The following is a 24664-nucleotide window of genomic DNA, read 5'->3' on the forward strand; positions in this document are numbered from 1 at the left end:
AATACTCCTCTGTCCATAATAGGGCTGACCTCAATTAAAGTTTTTTCTGGTTCATTTAAAGCATTAGTCGACTGTTAGTCGACTATGGTTTATTAATAAACCATATAAATCATAATAATGAGCCTTTAAGCGCTCATCAAAAAAAGCTTGCCACAGCGCACCGGCAGATATAATAATTATAAATGTGTCAGGGAAAAACAGCAAGGAGACTACATTATCGTTTTCATAAATTATTGATAAACTAGCGCCTTCTTTGTTTTGGGCTTAAGAAATAAAGTCGGCGACACTGACTCGTCATCTCCGCAGTAGTGTTTCACCTTTATGCATGTTTCATATGGATTACGTAGTTTAAGAATATTTGCTTTCCATTTTACTTGGCTCATTTAAAAGTAGACATTTCACTCTCTATAGATATATTTTTCACATTTGTAAGGCAAGTATATGCAGAGTTTCGAAGTTCACAGAGACGGCTGAAACGCATCCTGTTTGCTTTAATTATTTTACAAAAGTGCAATGTTTTGTTGCTATTCTTAGTGCACACAAATAAACGGAGAGTCTTTACATATTTGAAAGATGTATTACTCTTATCTGTATGACCAAAAATGAAGTATTTTAAGAGCAAATGACTGGCGCCTCTATCTGTCATGCAGTATAAGCGTGCTACTGTTTAGCTTCCACACTCTGCAGAGACTCTTGAATAGCGCACATTTTTCTACGTTAACATTAGATTGAGCAGCCATGTGAAGTTGCAACTACTACCATATTTCAGATGAAAAGCCATATTTGAGGTCGATGAATGATAGGCGAGTGTTTGGATGTCCTGCCCGATGTACTATATTATCACACAGACCAGCCTTTCACAATCTCTCTGTGGTTTTCCTGCAGAAATGGGCTACTTTAACACTGTTGCCGTGGGTTGTTTTTCATGTCCATGGGTTAAAGCGACCCCAGTGATATTTATGCCCTGGAATGCAAATTTTACCAGGGGAACCCAGCCAAAAAAGTGTATTTTACCCCGCGGAATGAGATTTTTAATGGGGGACCCTCCTCTAAATGCAATTGGGCTAGAATTGAGTAGCAATTGGGAGGGTTTTGTTGAGAAACCCTGGCAACCCTGATCACGGACTGCAAGTTTTTACCATTTTCTGTGGATTTTTTTTTTCTGTGACTAATAAAATTTTGGTCGACCAAGATCTTCAAGCCAAGCCACTAATGGTTAGTCAGTCCCTAATCCATAATATAGCTTGTCTCAACTGAATCAGGAGAGAAATATGCCCAGTCCTAATCGATGGACTGGAGTCATGTGGATTGCTTGTGAATTATTGTGATGTTTTATCATCTGTTTGGACTCTCATTCTGACGGCACCCATTCACTGCGGAGGATCCATTGGTGAGCAAGTGATGTAATGCTAAATTTCTCCAAATCTGTTCCAGTGAAGAAACGAACTCATCTACATCTTGGATTTTCATTTTGACATCACTTTGAACTATTCCTTTAAACGCTCTTCTAGACATTTTACATTTAACCTGTTTTATTCGACATATTCTGACTTTTTTTCTCGCAAACGCAAGTTTATATCTCGTATTTCTGACTTTATAACTCGATTTAACTCAACAATAGCGAGTTTTTCCATTTTGAGGGGAAAAAAGTCAGAAGTGTATATATACTCAAAAGAGAGAATGGCGAGTTTATTTTTCTTATCAGAATTGTGAGATATAATCTCGGAATTGTGAGAATAAAGTCGGAATTTTGAAATATAAACTCAAATTTAAATTTTTAATTCTTTTATTCCATGGCTTCCATTGACTGCCACTTGAAAACTGCCATTTTCTGCAACCAGAACATCAAAAACACCCAAGTACGCACACAGAAAGCGGCTGTCACACAGCATGTGAGTACTAAACTAAGTTCTCTTTCATGTCTTATTGCACTTAAACTATCAAATACACACAAGTTTGTTAAAATCACACAGGAGTTACAAAAACAGTCAGTTATGTTTGTGAAGGTAAACGGCTGGGAAAGAAATTACGTTTATGGCAGCAGCATAATATACAGTAAATAAATCAATAAATACACTGCTCTCGTCTCCTCTGAGGCTGGGACTCTAAATAGTGTTCTGTGCTCGTCTGTGCAGCCAAAGACAGAACAGTTTGCTTGAAGTGCTTTGCTTGAACTTTTGCTAACGTATTAGAACTGGTACACCGTTGTTGTTTCGTAAACAAAATGACGGCACTGTGGGTGGAAACGTGCAGTTTGAGGGGCGGTAATATTACAATAAGATCCTCTACTATGTTTTTTTTTTACAAGCTTGCAGAGAAAGGCTTACCAAAACAAAGTTACTGGGTTGTAATTTTTCACGTTTTCTAGGTTGGTAGATGCACTGGGAACCCTATTATCACATCTAAACACGGAAAAAGTCAGATTTTCATGATATGTTGCCAGTAAATTCAGTGATTAATCATACTTTTCTATCTTTTTAATCGCAAAGTCAGCTCAAACTAAATTAAACTGACGTTTTTGTTTAGTTGCACATTAACTTTAATGGAATATAAGTTGTTTCCGGTACAAAGCACAAGTACCTGCCATCTTTCTCTCCTCGTTAAGACCGGAGTGTTCTCACAACTAGGTCACTGCCACGGCTGCAGAGTTGGCAGCACATCTGAGGTGGCAGGAGATCAGTAACATGCATTTGGGGAAGTAGTTTGCACCTCACTATTCCACTTTAACAGCATCTTAACACCCGTGTTCAGCGTGTCATGAAACCTGGGGTTTGTAAAGGGCAGGTATCCTCTGACAGTCTTTTTTTAAAACCTATTTGGTCCTGCAGGAGAACTTATTAGTCCTGCTACAGGACCTTATTAAAATCCTCTTGTTAATTATAAGTGTAGACTCATTAGAGCGGTTGCCAGGGGTGATTGCTCTGTGAAGAGAGAAGCTCGCGGCCTTTTCTTCCTTTACGATACACTTTTGGCAAAGAGACCACTTTCTTTTGCCCTTTGCTTTGGAAGGTGGGTGGAGGAAGGAAATGTTGACTCATCTGTCAGCCGGACTTTGAAATTAATACATGCTGACACTTTCCCTTTTCTCCTGGCAAAATCGCATCTGTCGTCTGCCGCAAAACGCCAGGATGGTGTCTCGAATGAAAGATCAGTTTCGACTTGACTTTTTTTTGTGATTGTTGTTATGGCTGGACAGTGACATTGTTGTCAGTTATTTCATTATTTGATTATGCTTTTACTCTCTCTTAAAAGAACTTTAAACTTTCTGAAAAGAAAATTTAAATGGATAGTGTCGTTCCGAACCTGTGTGGCGAAAAAGGTTGTGAAAAAATAATAAAATAATAAAAATTACTATTTTCAACATTTTTGTATGCTATAATTAGAAATTGTGGTATTTAAAATTAAAGGTCAGCAGAAAAGAAAATTCTGTCATCCAAAAATCCAAACAAACATAAATAAATATTTGTCATTTTACATTTTTGGGATGTTTCTTTGGGATGTTAATTTTAAATAGTAACATTTTTGAAAATGCGGAATATAATCCAGATTATAATTAGAAATTACAGTATTTAAAAAGTCTGTCATCCAAAAAATCCAAATAAGTAAATAAATAAGGTTATATATACAGTATATATATATATATATATATATATATATATATATATATGTATATATATATACATACATATATATATATATATATATATATATATATATATATATATATATATATATATATATATATATATATATAGTTATGTATATATATATAATCTGTTTTATATATATATATATATATATTTGTATTTATATATTTGTGCTGGGCAATGATTAATCACGATTAATCACATCCAAAACAAAAGTTTTTGTATATATAATATATGTGTGTACTGTGTATATTTATTATGTATATATAAAGGCACACACATACATATTATATGTATGAATATAGATTTATATTCATATAATTTATGTTATATAAATATAATTAGGATATAAATATGACATATTTTTCCGTAATATATACATGCATGTGTGTGTATTTATATATAAATAATTAATAATTATTTTATCATTAATTATGTATATATAATTTATCTTTAATTTAAGGTTTGTTTTTTTCGACAATAGAACTTTCAAGGTGATCTTTAATTTTAAAATTCTATTAAATCTAAAAATGCCAAAATAACAAACCAAGTTGCATTTATTTTTCTGTTTGTCAAACAATATTGGAACATCTCCACATTTAATGTGATGAACTACACCTGTGGTTATTCTTACAAAACTCCTCTGTGAACATTAGAACATACATTTTAAGCGTGGCTTGTGTTTAGAAGTGTCCAAAATACTTTTTAGGGCCATTTTATATTATAATCTACAAGTAAATTTTGACATGGCTTTGAAACTAGGTTTGAACTAACTAAACAGCGTCATTATCTGAAAGCTATTGTTGTGAAGTCAGAGGATTAGAAATGAATGCAAAATCTATAGGAAAAGTTCAGTTCACTGGAGTGCAGATTCTTATGTTTCAGTCATTTGCATACTAAGAAAGTTTCGATGTGTCAGCAAGCAGCACAATTTTTCCCTTTGGTCTCCTCCTGTTCGATTGTGCTTATTAATCTTTCGCCTTTGATCTATCATCAGTCATTTCCCAAACTGAGAGCTGTGTTCCAAACTTGGACGCATACTCTGTTGGCGAGATTATTGATGATACGGCGGCTTGCGGAGGAAGCGCGTTCGAATGCGTCTGTGATTAATGGAAGCCCCTCAAACAGGAAGCAAATTTCTTTTAAATAATGTTTATGCCATCGATGTCCTGGTCCAGCCTGGATATGACAAATGGGCCAGGCAGCACTTATTTAAAAGAGGGGCTATCTGTGTCTCTTTATCTGCTAAAATGTTTTGGCATGAGACTCTTAACCTCAGTTGATTTCCCTCCATCATCTCTTAACACGGTTTTAGAGCGGTGAAAGTATATAGACCTCGGGTGGATGTGCAGTCAGTGGGCGCTAATGTGCCCGGTACCGTGCCGTGACATTGGCTGTGTTCGTAATAGCTTACTACTTCCTGCTCTTGCTGTTTCTGCAGTATACAGTACAGGCATGTATTCTGTATACAGTATTTTTCTGTATGGATAAAATACCCTGCATGACCTGCTACGTTTGATTTATAAACCAAAGGTAATATTTCTCTTTCTTGACTCATCATTTGATTGGATGGCCAAATTTTAAGAAATTTTGACACAAATTTGGATTAAAAATGCAAAATGGCTTTTAGATCTGAGATGCCAGCAGAAGCAGTGTGATGATGAGGTCATGTGGTGATAATGTTGTTTACATGTATGTAATTTTCAGATTAAAATTTAATTGAATCTTCTGGTGTAAATGTGATCAGCACAATCAAAATATATGGATGCTTTTTTCCTCCTCTTTTCTTCTGGAAGTACTTCTGCAGTTTATTTTGCTATAATTTTGAGCAGTATTTCAGCTAACTTATTAATTCTCATTCACATCTTTAACAATACAACAAGAGCAAGATGACCTTGCTTTTAACATTTATGAAATGTTTGAATGTCCAACTCACTCCTAAAATGTGTTTTTTTAATAGCTTGGCTTTGTTTAGCACAGATACTGTTCAAAAATGAACGTTCTGTTACTGTGGATATTCAAAATGACAATGCAACTATTTTATTTATTTGTTTGTTTGTTTGTTTGTTTGTTTGTTTGTTTAAATATCCATAATATAATTATTAATAATTATTTAAATAAACAAACAAACACATTTAAATAAATAAAAATTTTAATTCCAAAAATGTGTTTCTTCTGTCTGTATCTAAAATCACTCAAAATGGCCTTTCTTTGGACATGCATAGATAAAAGTGAATGTTCTGTTACAGTGAATAATAATAATAATAATAATAACAATATTTTTGTATTGATATTATTATTATCATTATATATTAATTGTAATAATTACTATTTATTATTATTATTATTATTAATTTAATAATAATAATAATAATAATAATAATACATAAACTTAAATAATAAAAATAGTCTCATTTCAAAAATGCATTTCTTCAATAGTTTGACTTTTTTCAACTGTCAGTTTTGTTTGCAAAATAAAATAAAACAAAATAAAATAACAAATGATTTGCTTGAATGTCTATAATATAATCATTAATGATTATTCAAATAAATGAATGAATTTATTAATTTGTTTTTATTAAAAAAATCTGTTTCTTCTGTACATATCTAAAATAGTTTAAAATGGTTTTTCTTTAGACATGCACCAATAAAAGTGAATGTTGTGTTATAGTGAATATAGTGAATAATAATAATAATACTAATGTATTATTATTGTTATTGTTATTAGTAGTAGTACTTTGAATTTACATATTATCCATAGTAGAAGTAATATAATAATAATAATAATAATAAATAAACTTAAATAAATAATAAAAAATTACATCTTTCTTCAAAAATGTATTTCTTCAATAGTTTGACTTTTCAACTGTCACCCAAATTTATCTTTATTTGGACATGTGGATATCCAATAAATAAATAAATAATAACAATAACAACAATAGTAATAATCCATAAACTTAAATAAATTATAAATTTAATGTCTTACTTCAAAAATGTATTTCTTCAATAGTTTGACTTTTCAACTGACACCCACGTTTATCTTTGTTTGGATGTGGATATTCAAAAAAATAAATAAACAAATAAATAAAAATGTATAAATAAATAAATAAATAATAATAATATATTATTATTATTATTATTATTATTATTATTATTATTTAAAGTACATATTAATACGAATCATTCATACAAATACATCATTAAGTAATAAAAATAGTTAAATCTTCCAAATAAGGTGCTTACATGCCCCCAAATTCTGATTTACGTTTGTACATTTTTGATAAAAAGGAATATTGCTTTGTTTACAAATATGAGCAAATTCTGACTAATACCCAAGTATTTTAGTTAGTGTAAACGGTCATTAAAACATTTATCATGGAATCAAAGCTGCTGTTGACATACTGACATGCTTTTTTAAATATATATATGTACGCAAGTGTATTCTGCAGTGTATTCTGTACAGTATTCAGTAAGTTGTAGTGTTCTGTTCACAGCCATTGAAATTGATAGTTCAAGGTGAGTTTTGAAGGCCCGGATCTTTTAATTGGTAGTCTCCTGCTGTGTGCTTTAATGAAAGAGAGGCAATGTTTAGAGTAGATGTGGTGTCTAAGGTCTTGCATCCTGTCGAGTGTATGCCAAGAGGGTTCGAGCCATTTGACAAACGGGTTAGTCAGAGGTTAAAGCATGGAGTGCAGTGTACTTTTGGGGACATTATGTTTTTTTTCCGTACACGTGATGTTTTTCTTTTGATGCTGGACGGACCGTGTAATGATAGACGTGTTGTTGCTATGGCAGCGTTTTGAGAGCTGCGAGTGATAATGTCCTGACCATCCGCACAGCGCGTCAGCCGTCATCAACTTCAAGCGAGTTCACGCACACACACCAACTCACACTTCACTTGCAGTGTTGTCACAGCGACATATGCGCACACGCAGACTTGTTAACGACACACTCTCGAAGAACTTGATGCTCCTTCACACCCCAAAGGAGAGCTTTCATGTGTCATAAGTGCGGGCTTCACTTTAGGGCTAATTTTTGCTAATCGCCAACTGAGCTTCCTACATACTCAAGTGCCACGTTGATTCATGATGTTTGATGTGTAAGACTTGTCCTTGGAGAAAGGCGTGCAGTTTGCCTCGCTCAGAATCAAGTTTTTTTTCCCCCATCGAGGTGACCTGAGCCGCTTTGCTGATGCAGGCAATAAAGAGAACTGTCTGGGAAACTCAAACCGAGCGGCTTCCAGATCCGCTGGCCGTGAGCCCGCTAAACTGAAGCGCTATCAGTGTTGTGCAGCATAGTGCACCTGTTACTTTAATGCAGTGCCGGGGACCACATGCTGATACAGAGACTCTGTTGTTTTTATTGTTTAAGCCAGGCTTTTAGGAAAGGCCAAAGTCAACCAAAGCTCTATAATAATGGCACAGAAGTGCCAAAAAAAAATCATGTCCAGACCAAGTATGACGCAACATGATATTAGCAGCAAGCAATTTTTGCACAAAAATGTTAAGAGGCAAAATGGTCTTCAACGGTTTTATAATAATAAGGGTTTCTTGAGCAGCAAATCAGCATATTAAAATGATTTCTGAAGAAATCACAGGAATACATTTTTAACATTTGAAAAATATTAATACAGACAACAGTTCTTTTAAATGATAATATTTCATTGTCTCCTAAATTTACCTTTGTTTAGAAATGCACTGATAAAAAAATTTATGTTCTGTTACTGTTTTTTTTTGTTTTATATTGAATATTCATAACATAATTTTTAATAATTATTCAAATAAACAAAATAAACAAACAAATAAATACATTTATTTTTACTCCAAAAATGTGTTTCTTCCGTCTGTATCTAAAATCACACAAAATTATCTTTCTTTGGACATACACAGATAAAAGTAAATGTTCTGTTACTGTTAAAAAATAATAATAATAATAATTGTATAATGTTGATATTATTATTATTATTATTATTATTATTATAAATTTCCACATTATTATCTGTAGTAGGAGTAATAATAATAATAATAATAATAATAAAATAAAATAGCAATGTGTATTAATTGTATATTATTATTATTATTATTATTTTTATGTCCACATTATTATCTGTAGTAATAGTAGTAGTAGTAGTAGTAGTAGTAGTAAGAATAGAATAGCTGTATTAATAGTAATAATAAAAATATTAATAATAATAACAATAATAGTAGTATTTCATAATTCATAAACTTAAATAAATCATAAAAATAACACCTCACTTCAAAAATGTATTTCTTCAATAGTTTTACTCTTTTTATTTTATTTAAAAGGACCCAAATATATCTTTGTTTGAACATTTTAAAATTTTAAATAAATACATTTATTATTATTATTATTATTATTATTATAAATGATTGTATAATTATATATTGTAATAAACATTATAACTATAAATATAATATAATTGTTTGAACATATGTATGTATATGTATATGTGTATGTATATACAGTAGTCAACATTTGAAGTGGATCAAAAAAGTTTATCAAAGTTGTCCTAAGACAAGAACGATTATTGTTTTGAGTTTAGGAAAACTTTGAAGTAAGGTTTTGATCCACTTCAAATGTTGACTACTGTATATTTGCAAATTGAATAGAGAAACATATTTTGATTACATTTTTACTGTGGCTTTTAGTATTAGATTTATGATAAGCATTATTCAAACATGTGAGTATGTGAGTCTTAAAGGGATAGTTCACTCAAAACTGAAGATTACCCCACTCACCATCAAGCCTCCTAGTATCTCCTTTGAGATGAATACAGTCGGAGTTATACTAAAAATGTCCCGGCTCTTCAAAGTTTTATAATGGCAGTGAATGGGTAGTGAGATTTTGAGACCCAATAAAGTGCATCCATGCATCATAAAAAGTACTCCACACGGCTCTGGGGTGATAAAAAATGTCTTCTGAAATATATCCATATTTAAAAACCTATTAAATCCGCTACTCTCTCATGTAAGTGTGTACAACACTTAGCGAAAGCTAGAGATTATTATTATTAAGGATATTTTTCTTACACAAATGCATCGATTCACTTCAGAAGGCCTTTATTAACCCTCCAGAGCTATGTGGAGTATTTTTTATGATGGATGGATGCATTTTATTGGACTTTAAAAAATCAACACCCATTCACTGGCATTATAAAGCTTGGAAGAGCCAGGACATTTTTTAATATAACTCCGATTGTACTTGTTTGAAAGAAGAAAGTCATATACACCTAGGATGGCTTGAGGGTGAGAAATCATGTGTGGATCATATGTGTTATCCTCTGTCCTTCAAACTTTCCCCTGCTTTCTCTCTCCAGCTGCTGTCAGAGAGCCAGATCAACATGGTGAAAGTGGTGAACTCTGTGAGCGATGCATTGAGCTCCATGCAGAAGGAAACCGGAAACATCAAGAGCCGTCTCAAGGCAGATCTGCAGAGGGCTCCGGTGCGCAGCGTCCGGCCCAAGGGCTGCGCCGGTGGAGAAGGTAAAAAAAACCTCCTCATTAGCTACATATTCTCAAGTCTCCAGCCAGCCCTAATGAGCCCTAGAATTTTCACACCTATTCTCTCATAAGCTTTCCAGCAGTGTGAAAGAGACATGCCACTGCTTAGACAGCAGGTGCGAGATGACAGATCTTGAAGTCTTCTTACGCCGTACCTCGAACGGGCTTCTCAAAAAATGAAAAAAAAAACAAAAAAAAAAAACAAACAGATGCGGTTATGGCTTGGCGTGTAATGTAGATTGATGTTGCTGGCATGTCGTATCTTCTGGCAGGCTCCAGACCCAGGGATTGCAGTGACATCTATGCCAGCGGGCAAAGAGAGGATGGTATCTACTCCGTGTTCCCCACACATTACCCAGCAGGCTTCCAGGTCTTCTGTGACATGACTACTGATGGAGGCGGATGGACGGTGAGTCGCACAGTTCCCAAGTCAGCGTCATACAGTACGCCGGTAGCTTGGGGCGGTGTTCGGACGTTGTTTCCGGTCACCTCTAAGCCGTTTTTTTTTTTTTTTTTTTTTCCTCTAGATGTATCTGAATTGACTATACAGCCGTAGGAATAAAAATCACTAGTAATGAGTCACTCCATTAGGCATTGACTTGTTAAGCGTATGCTCCCACGCATTAGTAAGCAGGTCACAGATACGCGCATGAACGCATTCGCATGCACAAACACGCTTCAAACCGATGTTTCACAAGTGTACAGTTCATTACAGCAGCTGCATACAGAATAGACAGAGCAAACTATCTTTTCCGAGAGCATTATCTTCACATTCGATGCACGCAGGAGAGTTTTAATTTCATGGTCTTTTGAATAAAAATAAAGATAAGACGTAGGGTTGGCGGTATATATCATGCTGCGATAGAAGAGTGCCAAGCGGTAAAGATTCTGCTGTGCCATTTACGCCGAGCTATATGCATTTAACAAGTCTGACAAGCAGAAAACTATAGAGTAGACTAAAACGTGTCAGACAGGTGCCTCCAGCTTTTTTGCCTGCAATGTAAGTGATTTACTTTTGCACTTATTCAGTTTTTATGGATAATCTTGATTTAATTGTTGATGAAAAATTTGGTTTATTGAGTGTAAACAGAATTGTGGCTATTAATAATTGTGGTTGTGGCTATAAACGGAGGTGACACTGAAAGTGTGTCTAAGCCATTGCTCTGTTCTTACCAGTGAAAAATAATATTTTTTAATAATTTAAATTGTATTTTATTTTTTAGCAGTGCATAGAATCAGAATCTTGTTTTCACTGCAAAGTCAATAGGATAATTTATTATGATGTTTTATTCTTTGAGAACTACTGTTTAAATCATGACGGAATAATTTCCCCCACAAAAAAAACTTTAATTTTTGGAGACATAAATATATATATCTACACACTGTATTTTTTCTGTTAACAATAATTTATAGCCTGTAGCACAGTTTTTTTATTTTTATTTTTTTATTTTATTATTCAATTTTCAGAATTGTAACATTATAGTAATATAATTCATTTAAATAAGATAATAAATATTAATAAAAAGTAAAATAAAAAATAAATATTTATTTTTAACAAAATATACATATAATATATATATATATATATATATATATATATATATATATATATATATATATATATATAATGTTTTTTAATAATATAAGTATATAATAAAAATATATTTTATATGTATTAAATATAAAATGGAAATATATAAATATATATTTATTATTTATAATATTCATTAATTAAATATATATTAAATAATAAAATATATAAATCATTTTCATAATTTAACACTGTTGTAATAAAATTAATGTAAATAAAATAATAAATACTAATAAAAAATAAAAAAAATATTTTTAATAAAACATAAAATTAAATAAATATTACATAAATATAAATGATATAAACGTATATATTTAATATAAATATATATAATATATATTATATACATTAATATATATATAATATGTATTATATACATTTTTATATATATATATATATATATATATATACACTACCATTCAAAAGTTTGGGGTCAGTACATTTTTATTGTTTCTTTTTTTTTTTTCTTTTTTTTTAAGAAATTAATACTTTTATTCACCAAGGATGTATTAAGTTAATAATTAAAAGTTTATTAAAGGTTATTAATAATAAATAATTTACATTGTTATAAAATATTTATATTTTGAATAAACACTGTACTTTTTAAACTTGTTATTCATGAAAGAATCCTGAAAAAAAAAATCACAGGTTCCAAAAAATATTTGGCAGCACAACTGTTGATATTATCCAACACTGATCATTCTAATAATAAATCCGCATATTAGAATGATTTCTGAAGGATCATGTGACACTTAAGACTGGAGTAACAGCTGATAAAAATTCAGCTTTTCATCACAGGAATAAATTCTATTTTAAAGTATGTTAAAATAAAAAACATTATTTTATATTGTAAAAACATTTTGCAATATTGCTGTTTTTTTTCTATATTTTTAATCAAATAAATGCAGCCTTGATGAGCATAAGAGACTTCTTTAAAGACTATTACAAGTCTTACTGACCCCAAACTTTTGAACGGTAGTGTATATACATTCATTAACTATATATTAAATAATAAAATGTATACGTAATTTTCATAATTTTAACACTTTAGTAATACAATTAATTTAAATAAAACAATAATTATTAATACAAATAAAATAATAAATAAATATGTATTTAATATGTATATTAATAAAATACATTTTAATATTTTTAGATTTTTTATAATTTTAAGTTTAGTAGTATTATATTTCTATTTAGATTTTTTTATTTTAGTTGTAGTACTTCAAATAACAAAAAGTCTATCTATCTGTACAGACACCCCGTATTTCTGTTAACAATAATTTATAGTCTGTAGCACACTGTGTACAATTACTCCTCGCAGTGCTATGAGGTTTTGATAATGCTGCTCACCACAAATACAACAGCAATTTAATAACTTAAACAGTGTTTTCCAGCACCATTATTAAAGAGGCCACTTTGTAAAATTGCAATTACAGTGGCACACCGTGATTGCTTCAAAGTGGCACGTTTCCAGGCCTTGCTTTTCAGACAGCATGTTCACTCGTCTTCAGAATGGTTTAATCAATCACAGGGATGACTTTGTGTGCTTTGTGATAGGTAGCGGTACTTCTTTATAAACAAGTGACTTCGGATCTTGTATTCATCGTTTTCAATCCTCTAAGCATATGAGATGGAAAAGCACTTTGTTTTAATTTAATTTAGTACTATTATTTGTAAAACTAACTGATTAGACTATGTGAAACGTATCTGATAAAGAATAATTGAAAGAACGCTGTTACAGCCGTATCCTCATTTGCTCGGAGTCCTCAGAGAAGATGCTTTGAACAATACTTGGAGAACATCACAAGCTTTACGTAAGCCCATCTATGTCTATGCAAGGCTATTGCAATGAAAGGAGAGATTTCAAATAACAGATGGTGTTACTAAGACTTTAAGCATCCTGATAAAGACACGGTTTGTGCCAGGCTGACATCTGCAGTAAAAGGAAAGAAGATATTTGATGACACATCGTCTTTTTGGTCACCAGCCTCTTAATGCATTTCGTTAAGGTCAGTGGTAGAGAGGCGGAGAGGACAGTACGGTACAGTATGGAGTTGTCCTTGTGTTACGAACACAAAAACACCTATAAAATCGCCAGGACACGTATTTTCATATTTGCTCTCGGTGGCTTACATACATGGTGTTGAAAAGGGTGACATATTGTATTCCCTGATTACAGTCAAAGCTGCTTTGCGGCAGCGAGAGCATTAGCTTAGCACGTCGTCTTTCACTGCTAAGCGTGCCGGGAGCGCTGGGAATCTGAAGAGCTAGAAAGGAACTGTTACAGGGAATTAATAGATCCAGCGCTCCTATTCATCATCTGCGGCCTCCAGCGGTTTTTGATGAGGATGTGGGGCTTTTCTGCCGGTGCCGGAGTAGATCAGGCCGAGTTCAGGCGGGTCACGGAGACGGGTGGTGGGGGAGGGGGTTGTAATTTCACATGCTCGGACATGCACACAATCCCTGCCACGGACATTCCCAGTTAGCGGTGGAATGAGCTGTCCTCTCTCCACCCCTCCAAACGCCTGGTCCCTGGTGTTTTATTAAAGGAATAGTTCAGCCAGAAATGAAATTCTGTCATCATTTACTCACCCTCATGTTATTTCAAACCCACAAAGTGTTTTCTGTTGAACAAAAAAGAAGCGATTTTTAAAGAATTTTTTTATGCAGCTTTTTTCTTACAGCAGTTCATATTGACTATATTTGTATAACTCTGAAAGGAACAAAAAAATTAAAAGCACCAAAAAAGAAAGTGTGCTCTTTTTTTTGAAGTCATACGATAGTTTTATGTGAGGAAGACAAATCATGAATATAGAGTTAAATTTCAGTCTTTTCTTCCACAATACTATTGTAGAAATTCAGAAAATGTAGAATATGTCGTTTATGAGTCATTTAAAAGAATCTGTTCAGAGTTAGTCATTACTTCAAACCATAATTTGCATGTTTTTTAAGATTTTTGAGGTTCTCGCCAATTCAAATACAAGACCTGGCCAAGATGAATCATTTATTTGCAGTACAGTTGTTACATTGAGACATTCAGACTGATGACTTAAGACTGTTCAAGACTGATTTTTACTCTTTTTAACCAGTTCATTTAAAAGATCTTGCTCATAAGAGCAATGTTTTGCAATTGAGTTGTTAAAAGAATTCACATCAATATTTTGTATAAGACTGATTTTTAGCCCATTTATATAAAAGACCTGCTCTAGAAGAATCATTGATTCATAGTGAGTCTTTACCATGATTCAGACCAGATTCATTCAAGACTAATTTTTTTTTCACTCGTTTTAACCAATTAATTTAAAAGATCCCTCTCATAAGACTAATGTTTTGCAGTGAGTTGGTACAATGATTCACATCAATATTTTGTATATTTAAGACTGTTTTTTGAGTCTTTTCATCCAGTTTATATAAAAGACATGGTCCAGAAGAATCGTCAATTCGAGTTTTTGCACTGATTCAGACCAATAATTCATTCAAGACTGATTTTCACTTGTTTTAACCAATTCATTTAAAGAGGTCATCGGATGCCCATTTTCCACAAGTTGATATGATTCTTTAGGGTCTTAATGAAAAGTCTCTAATATACTTTGATTAAAATTCTCAGTGGGTTTGTAAAACACCCTTTTTACCTTGCCAAAATCAGCTCTGCAAAAATCATCTCATTCTAAGGGGTTGTTCCTTTAAATGCAAATGAGCTCTGCTCACCCCACCACTCTCTTCTCTCTGTGGAAAGACGATCTTGTTTACATTAGCCACATTTAGCCGCGTTTAGCCACTAAACTTCCTAACTACCACGTTATAAGGAAAGGCGATCGCAAAGATTCATAAAAAAACACTTATACTCACTTCTGCTGTAAGTGAAGCTGAATCACAAATGATTCGCACAAACATAGACGGATATATGTAGATCGGGAGTCGCATTCGCTTCACAAACAAACGTAATCTACTGCATCTTCAGCAGGTCAGATGTCGGGAGTAAATGACGACCACTATGTTCATTATTACATCCAGCAACACAACACCTCAGTCGCTCAATCGGAGATATTCTTGTCTAACTTACATCCCTGCTCTGGCATCAAAACATGGAAAGTTACTGGACTGTTACAGTGGATCTGAGGTAAGACGCTCATGTCAATCAACTATCATGGGAGCGGCCTCTGTGGGTGTGACGGCACACCGACAGGCATCTGAGAATGGCTCGATTTGAAAAAGGGAATAATATTTTTACAGATTAATTAAAAACCACTGCATGGATTTTTATCATTATAGGGTAGATTTGTACATACACTGCCAACACACATTAATGTTCAAACAACATGAAAAAGTGAACTTAGCATCCGATGACCCTTTAAAAGATCTTGCTCATGAGAATAATGTTTTGCAGTGAGTTGTTAAAATTTTTCACATTTTGTATGTTAAACTGATTTTTGAGGTTTTCAGCCAATTTATATAAAAGACCTGGTCCAGATGGATCATTCTTTCGTAGTGACTTTTTACACGGATTCAGACCAAAAATTCAATGAAGACTAATTTTTTGACACTTTTTAACCAAATTATCGTAATAAAACATCTGAAGTGGGTTTTTACATTGGTTCAAATCCATATGTTTTAAACTGATTTTTTGTATTTTTTTATAAACAGTTCATTTAAAAGAACTGTCTTTTAAGAATCATCTGTTCACCCAGTGAATTTTAAGGCTTTCAGACCATTTCATATAAAATATCTGCCCCAGATGAATCACTAGATTCATTCGCAGTGAGTTGTTACACCGATTCAGACCCATAAAGGCTGATTTTTGACTGTTCTTAACTAATTGATTTAAAAGGTCTCGCTCATAAGAATCATGTTTGGAATGAGTCTTTACATTGATTCAAATCTATATGTTTAAGACAGATTTTTTAAAATCTTTTTAGCAAATTTATATAAACGACCTTCTCCAGAAGAAATAATCCTTTCGTAGTGAGTCTTTACACTAATTCAGAGTGATATTTCATTCAAAACTGATTTCTCACTCTTTTTAACCAACTCTTAGAAAAGATCTTGCTTATAAGAATAATGTTTTTGCAGTGAGTTGGTAAAATGATTCACATCAATATTGTATGTTTAAGACTGATATTTGAGTCCTTTCAGCCAACTGATATAAAAGACCTGGTCCAGATGAATCATCTATTCATACTGAGTCCTTACACTGATTCAGATCAATAATTAATTCAATTCATTTTCATTCTTTTTAACCAATTCATTTAAAAGATCTTGCTCATAAGAATAATGTTGTGCAGTTAGCTGGTAAATGACTCACATCAATATTTCATTCAAGACTGATTTTTTTTTTTTTTTTTTTTTTTTTTTTTTTTACTGTTTTTAACCAATTCATTTAAAAGATTCTGCTCTTAAGAATGTTGTGGAGTGAGTTTGTACAATAATTCACCAGTATTTTGTATATTTAAGACTTTTGAGTCTTAAGATTTTTGAGTCTTTTAACCAGTTTATATAAAATACCTGTTCCAGATGAACAATCCGTTTGTAGTGAGCCTTTACACAGACTCAGACCAATAATTCAATCAACTTTTTAACCAAATTATTGTAATAATACATTTGAAGATGATCTTTACATTGATTCTAATCTATATGTTTAAGATTTATTTAATAATTTAAAAAAAAAAGGTTTATTTAAAAGAACAGTTTTTACAAAAGAATCATCCCTTATGAATCATCTGATTCATTCATTCAGTGAATTTTTACACTGATTCTGACCAATAAAGGGTTTTTTTTTACTTTTTTAACCAATTGATACAAGATATCTCACTCATAATAATCATGTTTGACGTAAGTCTTTACATTGATTTAAATCCATATGCTCAAGACCAGTTTTTTTAGACAATTCATTTTAAAGAACTGACACATTAGAATAATTTATTTGTGAGTCATATGGATTTTATAGCTTGACAGTTATGAACTGAAAGATCTAATTGTTGATTTTTTTTTTTTTTTTTTTTTTTTTTTTTTTTTTTTTTTTTTAGAGTTCCATAGGTAAAATAACCACACAGTTTTCATTTTGACTACACGTTCCCCTTAAATGTGTTTAGTTCAATTGCTACTCTTGTATACACACACAGAAAAAGATAAAAAGACATGGCAGTGATGGTCAGGGGGAGAAGGTGTACATGGGGGGTAATTAAAAAAAAAAAGCTATAATCCTCTGAAACTGCAAATAACAATGGCAAACTGAAGTTAATTGGAGCAGATACTTCATTTATGCAGTAATGAGATGTATAAACATCTGGAAGGCAGCTGTGGCTGTCAGCCACATCTGGAAAAATGTCCCTGTTCTACCTCCGTCAGCACACAGGTGCATTCCGCCCCCAAACAGCGTTTCCGAACACCACTTCCCTAAATACTCAGTTAAATCGACCAACAGCAAAGAGGCAGAGTAGCACAGTCTGGTTTGTATGTTTGTCGTCAGTTTAATACAGTCTACTACATAATCTTTACCCCAAACGTCTTTCTCTCAGCATTGGTTGGGGAAAAAAAAGTGTGACATGACTCGTGTGATGTGAACCAGTGTTGGAAGCTTGTGAACAGAATGTCAGTCTCTATGCTGAAGTGAGGAAACAGAGAAGTGAAGTGACACGAACTTCACGTCCTCACACATTCCATCAGCTCGCAAAACTAGCACCTGTCTGAGTGCTGGGTATTTCATACGGCCCGTTGTTTTCATTTGAATGAACTCTGATGAACTGTTTTGACACTTGAAAGCATCCGTGCTTAGTTTGTGAATTATACAATGACTGTTTTTGAAGGAATTTCTATAGGAAAGTTTCACACACAGTCTGTTCGGATTCACCTCTTGTAACCCAGCTTGTCTTTATATACATCTTCATAACAGCGTAGTAATGATTCATTTTTCTGAATAAGCATTTAGAATAATTGATTCATTTAGTCAGTGACTTGTTAGACCGATTCAGATGGATCAAAACTGGGTTTTTAACCAGTTCATTTAAAATTGGTTCAAAAGAATCATCTGTTTGCAGTGAATCACTACACTGATTTGAACCGAACACTAAAATATTGTTCAAAGGTTTGTTGTCAGTTTATTTATTTAAAGAAATTGATACTTTTATTTAGCAAGTATGCAATAAATGAATCGCAAGTGAAAGTAAAGATGTATATAATATTTTTTTAAATAGTTAATTTAAAAAGAATCATCTGTTTGCAGTGAGTCACTACAGTGTTTTGAACTGAACACTAAAGTATCGTTCAAAGGTTTGTGGTTAGTTTTTTATTTATTTATTTTTTTTTTCAAGAAATTAATACTTTTATTCATCAAAGATGCAATAAATTGATCACAAGTGAACAAAGATATTTATAATTGGTTTCTCAAATCATCTATTTGCAGTTCTGTTTGGATTCACCTCTTTTAACCCGGCTTGTCTTTATACATCTTCATAACAGCGTAGTAATGATTTATTTTACTGAATAAGCATTTAGAATAATTGATTCATTCAGTCAGCGACTTGTTAGACCGATTCAGACGGTTCATTTAAAATTGGTTCAAAAGAATCATCTATTTGCAGTGAATCACTGCACTGATTCAAACTGAACTCTAAAGTATCATTCAAAGATTTGTTGTCAGTTTATTTATTTTTTTTAAAGACATTAATACTTTTATTCAGCAAGGATGCAATAAATTGATCACAAGTGAACATAAAGATGTTTATAATGTTTTTTTAAAACAGTTAACATAAAACAACTGGTTCAAAGGAATCATCTGTTTGCAGTGAGTCACTACACTGATTTGAACTGAATACTGAAGTATATTGTTCAAAGGTTTGTTGTCAGTTTTTTTTTTTTTTTTAAAGAAATTAATACTTGTATTTAGCAAGGATGCATTAAATATATTTATTTATTTATTTTAAAGAAGTTAATACTTTTATTCATCAAGGATGCAATAAATTGCTCACAAGTGAACATAGAGATGTTTATAATGGGTTTTTTAAACAGTTAATTCTAAAGAACTGGTTCAAAAGAATCATCTGTTTACAGTGAGTCACTACATTGATTCGAACTGAACACTAAAGTATTGTTCAAAAGTTATCAGTTTAGTTTTGTTTTTGTTTTTTTTTTTAAAGAAATTAATACTTTTATTCTTTTAGTTTGCATTAAATGGATTACAACTGAAAGTAAAGATGTTTATAATGTTACAAAAGATTTCAATTTTTTGAATAATCCTGTTCTTTTGAACTTGATGTTAATCAAAATATCCTGAAAAAAATATGCAGAAAAATATTTAGAAAAATTACACAGAAACATTAAGCAACTGTTTTGAACATTCATCAGCATGCTAGAGTGATTTCTATATGTTGTAGATGATAAAAAAATAAAAATATGTAAAAATCTTGCTGACCCCAAAATAAAATAGTAGTTAATAAATAGAGTTTTTGTTTAATCATTTAAACCGGTGGTTCTCAACCTTTTTTGGGCCAGCACCCCCCTACCCATTATCCAGGTCCCTCACCGCCCCCCATCAGATAAATAGTAGTCTAATTGTCCTCACTGAATATTAAAGTAGAGTATAATTATTTTGTGTTTATAATGAGGACTGTTACTATATTTACAGTAATTCAAATGTATGGGGTCATTATGATTTTTATGAAATTACTTTTTTTCAAGGATGCATTGAATTGATCAAAAAAGACAGTGAAGTACTTTTTTACAGTAAATTATTTTAAAATTGTGTGTAATAACATTAATTTACAGAGTTTTTAAACATGTTGGTGGTTTTCATTGCTACAGCTTCAGTGTTGTTGAGATGCGGATATATTTTGTTGCCCCAAATTTAAAAAGACTAAATAAAAATGACACAGTGGACATTGTTATTTTGGTGAGTAAATACCACATTTACACATAAACCCTACTTTACTGTATTTCATAGATTTTGTGAGAATATTTCAAAGTTTACTTAAAATAAGTACAACCCTAATTCTGGAAAAGTTGGGACATTTTGTAAAATGATAAAATCTGTGATTTGTTCATTCTATTTATCTTTTATTTAATTGACAAAAGTACAAAAAAAAGATTTACAAAGTTTTCACTGACCGACTTAAATGTATTTTGTAAATATAAGCATATTTATTTAGAAAATATTTGTTTATTTATTTATTTATTTGAAGTATGCAGCACACTCCAAAAAAGTTGGGACAGAGGCAAAATAAAAGTGAAAAGGTTATAGAATAACCAAATAAACTGCTTTGAAACACAGCAAGCAGGTGAATTGGTAATAGGTGAGGGTATCATGTTTGGGTATAAATGGAGCTTCTCAGTCTTCGCAAGCAAAGCTGGATCATGGCTCAAAATTTGTTTATATTAACAAAATAAAAGTTGGCCAGTGAAAACACTGGATTTTTTTTTCTTTGTACAAATGCATATTCTTGATTTTATGGCGTTTTACAAAACGCCCCAACTTTTAATTGGGGTTGTAGAAAGATGGAAAACATATGCTCCTCATTTTCAAAATAGTTATTTTAGTGCTGTCCTGATCTTTATATTTGTTATAGTCAATTAAATTTCAACTCTTGCTATTTTGTCAGTGTGATGTGCCAGCTATAATAATAAAAATAAATGTTTCTTAAGCAACAATCAGCATAATTTCTGAAAGATCATGTGACACTGAAAGCTGTAGTAATATAGCTTAGCATGAGAAGAAAACACATTTTAAAATATATTCAAATACAAAGGTTTTTTTTCAAATGGTAGATTTACTGTTTTTACTGTAGGCTGTTTTATAAAACAAACAAATGCAACCCTTTTTATGAACCCATTAACAAATCATACTGACCTTTTTTAATGGTAGTGTATATTATATTCTGTATTTTATTTATAATATATAGGCCTGTTTTGAAAGCATGTATTTCAACCCCAAAAAACAGCCATACGTAATTTTATTTTATTATTTTTTTAATGTCATTGAATGCCACATGACATTCATCACATTTTTGATTTATCGTTTGAAATATCATTATCATTAGAAGCAAATAAAGGAGCAAAAAAGCCAAGTGGATATAAATTAGGCTGTACTTGTGAGCTTTGAATAAACTCTTTAGAAATACGGCATTCAGACCACCCGCGGCCAATCAGCAAACAAAAAGCTTTAATATTAATTTTTCTAAACAAGAAAAAACATATCTTGCTTTATCGTGTCTAAATGATTGCTATTGTTTTGACGCAGCCAAAGTCAAGCAAAAGTACTTAAGTCGTTGCTAAGGAAATGATACACTGTCTAGTCTAGGAGCGGGAGTATTGGTGTAAACGAGCAACTAACAACACTACTACACTGGCCGCAAACAGCGCGACACGTTGTGTTAAAGCACATCGATCCTGTTACAATCAGTCATTCAGTAACAACTGAGCGTGAGCGCTACAGTAAACAGATGCCGCGTTCAATTTCTGCCTGCGGTATTCCACGCGCTTGAAGTTGAAATATATATAGAAATATATATAGAAAGTGCGCTTTGATGTATCCAGTGTAGAGACAGCGTTAGGGTGTGGCAGACCATTTTCTTTTGCAAGTTTCAGCTCATACATCTTTGGTGTAAACTCATCTTGACCAAACGCCCCCCAAGAACAGCTCAGCCCTCCTTTCAAAAATATTGCTTCCAGCGCCCCCCGATGCTGTCCGAACGCCCCCGTTGAGAAACACTAATTTAAACAATGATAATCTTATAAACATTTGATTCTTTTGTTTCCAGTGAGCTATAATGCTGATTCAACAGTGTTAAACCCGTGAGAAAGAGGCAATAGAATAATTAGTTGTCTCTTTATGACCTTTGTATTATTTTATAGCATTCAGCCTTTGTCTCTCAGCACAGTCAATTCAAATGGGAAGCTAAAGCTTACTACTTAGCTCAAGTGTCATTTCTTTTGCCACTGTAGATGCAGTACTGTCAAGATTATTTTAGTGCAGCGTTCATCCACATCCAGATAACCAAATACCATAAATGGAGCTGAAAGTCATAAAAATCATATATTCAATATTGTTTTTAAAAAATGGACCCAATTTTTGATTCCAACCATACATCAGCCTCTCACCTCTGCTGGTTTTCTGATAGCTAGTGATCTCATTCGGCACTGTCAGATGGCGCAGCTGACATTTGGATCTTCAAAGCTCATTTAACACCGGGAGTTGCATACTGTTTCCTCCACAATTACCCCCCAGCACTTTTTCAAGAAATTCTGATTATTTTGCACTTGAATGCATTGATTTGTTTCTTTTGTGTAATATTTCCCCTCTGTCAGAAGCTTTCTCGTAGTACTATTTGTCAAAAATAACAATGCACTCCCAGGCAAAAAAAAAAAAACGCCTCAAATATTGGAAACCACAGTCCCCCAAGGCATTTTATTAAGTAGTGCTGTCCTCCTCTGTGTTTTTCCAAACTTTTTGCTTTTTGGGACATGTAATGAATTGCTTTTATTTTTAGGAAACCACAAAAGTTCTCCGGATGTGTTTCTGTTGTTTTCGATTATTATTTTCTGGCTTTTTAATCAAGACTTTTAAGCTGCTTCTCAAATGAACATAGTCGTGTTTACTCACCCGCATGTACTCTCAAATGTTTTTTTGTTCTGTGGAGCACAAAAACAGAAATGTAATATTTTGACCAGTGCATATGAATAATATCGTAGCCCATGCAATTACAATAAAAGGCTTCTGGAGCTTTCAAACTTGCCAAAGCACCATAAAAGCGGCTCATAAATCTTGTGCGCTAGTCTCCTGAAGCCATACGATTCAGAAGACAGAAAAATTAAGTCATTATTTATTAATAATCTTCTCCAGTGAGCTGTTAACCGCTCTGAGTCACTGAGTCAGATTTGTAGAAGAATCATTCCAATCATTTTTGTGATCTGGGTCAATGCAGAATGATTCATTCATGAATCTGACTTGGCTACCTTTCTCGTGACCTCTCTTATGACTTGAGGGTGTTCACTCAGTGATATTTTCTGTTGCTAGATTGAATTTTGTGTTCTTTTGAACCCGAGGCAACATATTGGACGTTAGTTGTTTTTTATTTAAGCGTGTAAGAGTACACACTGCCCTTGTTAGAACGCACCACCAGAATGATTGAAGAAACTAGAGCAGAGCTTCAAGCGGTCTCTGCGCGAATTGTTTTTTTTTTTTTCCTAAAGACAGACTTCAGTCGGCGGAGTCCATCAAGAGAAAGCTCTTTGAAAGATGGCCTGACACGGGCCGCAATCAAAGCATCTGAGAGGAAATTGCACCAGCGATGGCATCTTACTTTGTTGGCATGGCAGGGGAATGAAATATATCAATCTAATTTCAATTTAAACCCAGAAAAGTTTAAACCGGAGTCCCTCCGCCCACTCCCAAACTCCCGCGGCTCAATCGTCCCTGCTCTGCCGTCTCTCGTCCTGCCCCGGATCTCCACTAATTGCTGTATTTTTCTCCCCTTGTAACACTTGAGAAACAACTCTGGAAATAGAGAGGTGGGGGGAAAGGGGGTCGGTTTTTAATGGCAGATCTTAAAAGGTGATGAAAGTTGAAAGTAACATTATTGCCAGAGGGGGAAAAGTCTCAGCATATCTTTCTTTTTCTTTTTCCATCTTGACGGTCTGAATTTTGCATGACCACTAAAGGTCTGGAGGTCTAACGATTCTTGAGGTTGCTCTATTTATATTCAGGCAGCTAGCGCTACCCCTAGGTTGTTTCAAAATGGCCCGATGCCGCACGCCACAGCAGCAGACGGGTTTCTCTCTGGCATTGATCTTAGCAGAGAGTAATGATTTCTCATGATTACAGACAGGCTGGAATTGTAAGGCTGGTCTCAAAGGGGAAAGAAAAATGCATTATTCCTTGTGCAGATTGCACTGTCCTTTTTTTTATAGAAAAT

General features: G+C 32.9%; 1 protein-coding gene across 2 annotated transcripts in view; it reads left to right on the forward strand.

The window, feature by feature from the left end:
- Positions 1–24664, forward strand: part of fibcd1a (fibrinogen C domain containing 1a) — a 155161-nt gene that overhangs the window by 48377 nt on the left and 82120 nt on the right. For both annotated transcript variants that reach the window (XM_051117639.1, XM_051117640.1), the window contains 2 exons: positions 9985–10150; positions 10441–10577. In XM_051117639.1, coding sequence (XP_050973596.1) covers positions 9985–10150; positions 10441–10577 — 303 coding nt within the window. The remainder of the gene's footprint in view (positions 1–9984; positions 10151–10440; positions 10578–24664) is intronic.

The sequence above is a fragment of the Labeo rohita genome, chromosome 8, assembly GCF_022985175.1.
Source record: "Labeo rohita strain BAU-BD-2019 chromosome 8, IGBB_LRoh.1.0, whole genome shotgun sequence".
NCBI lineage: Eukaryota > Metazoa > Chordata > Actinopteri > Cypriniformes > Cyprinidae > Labeo > Labeo rohita.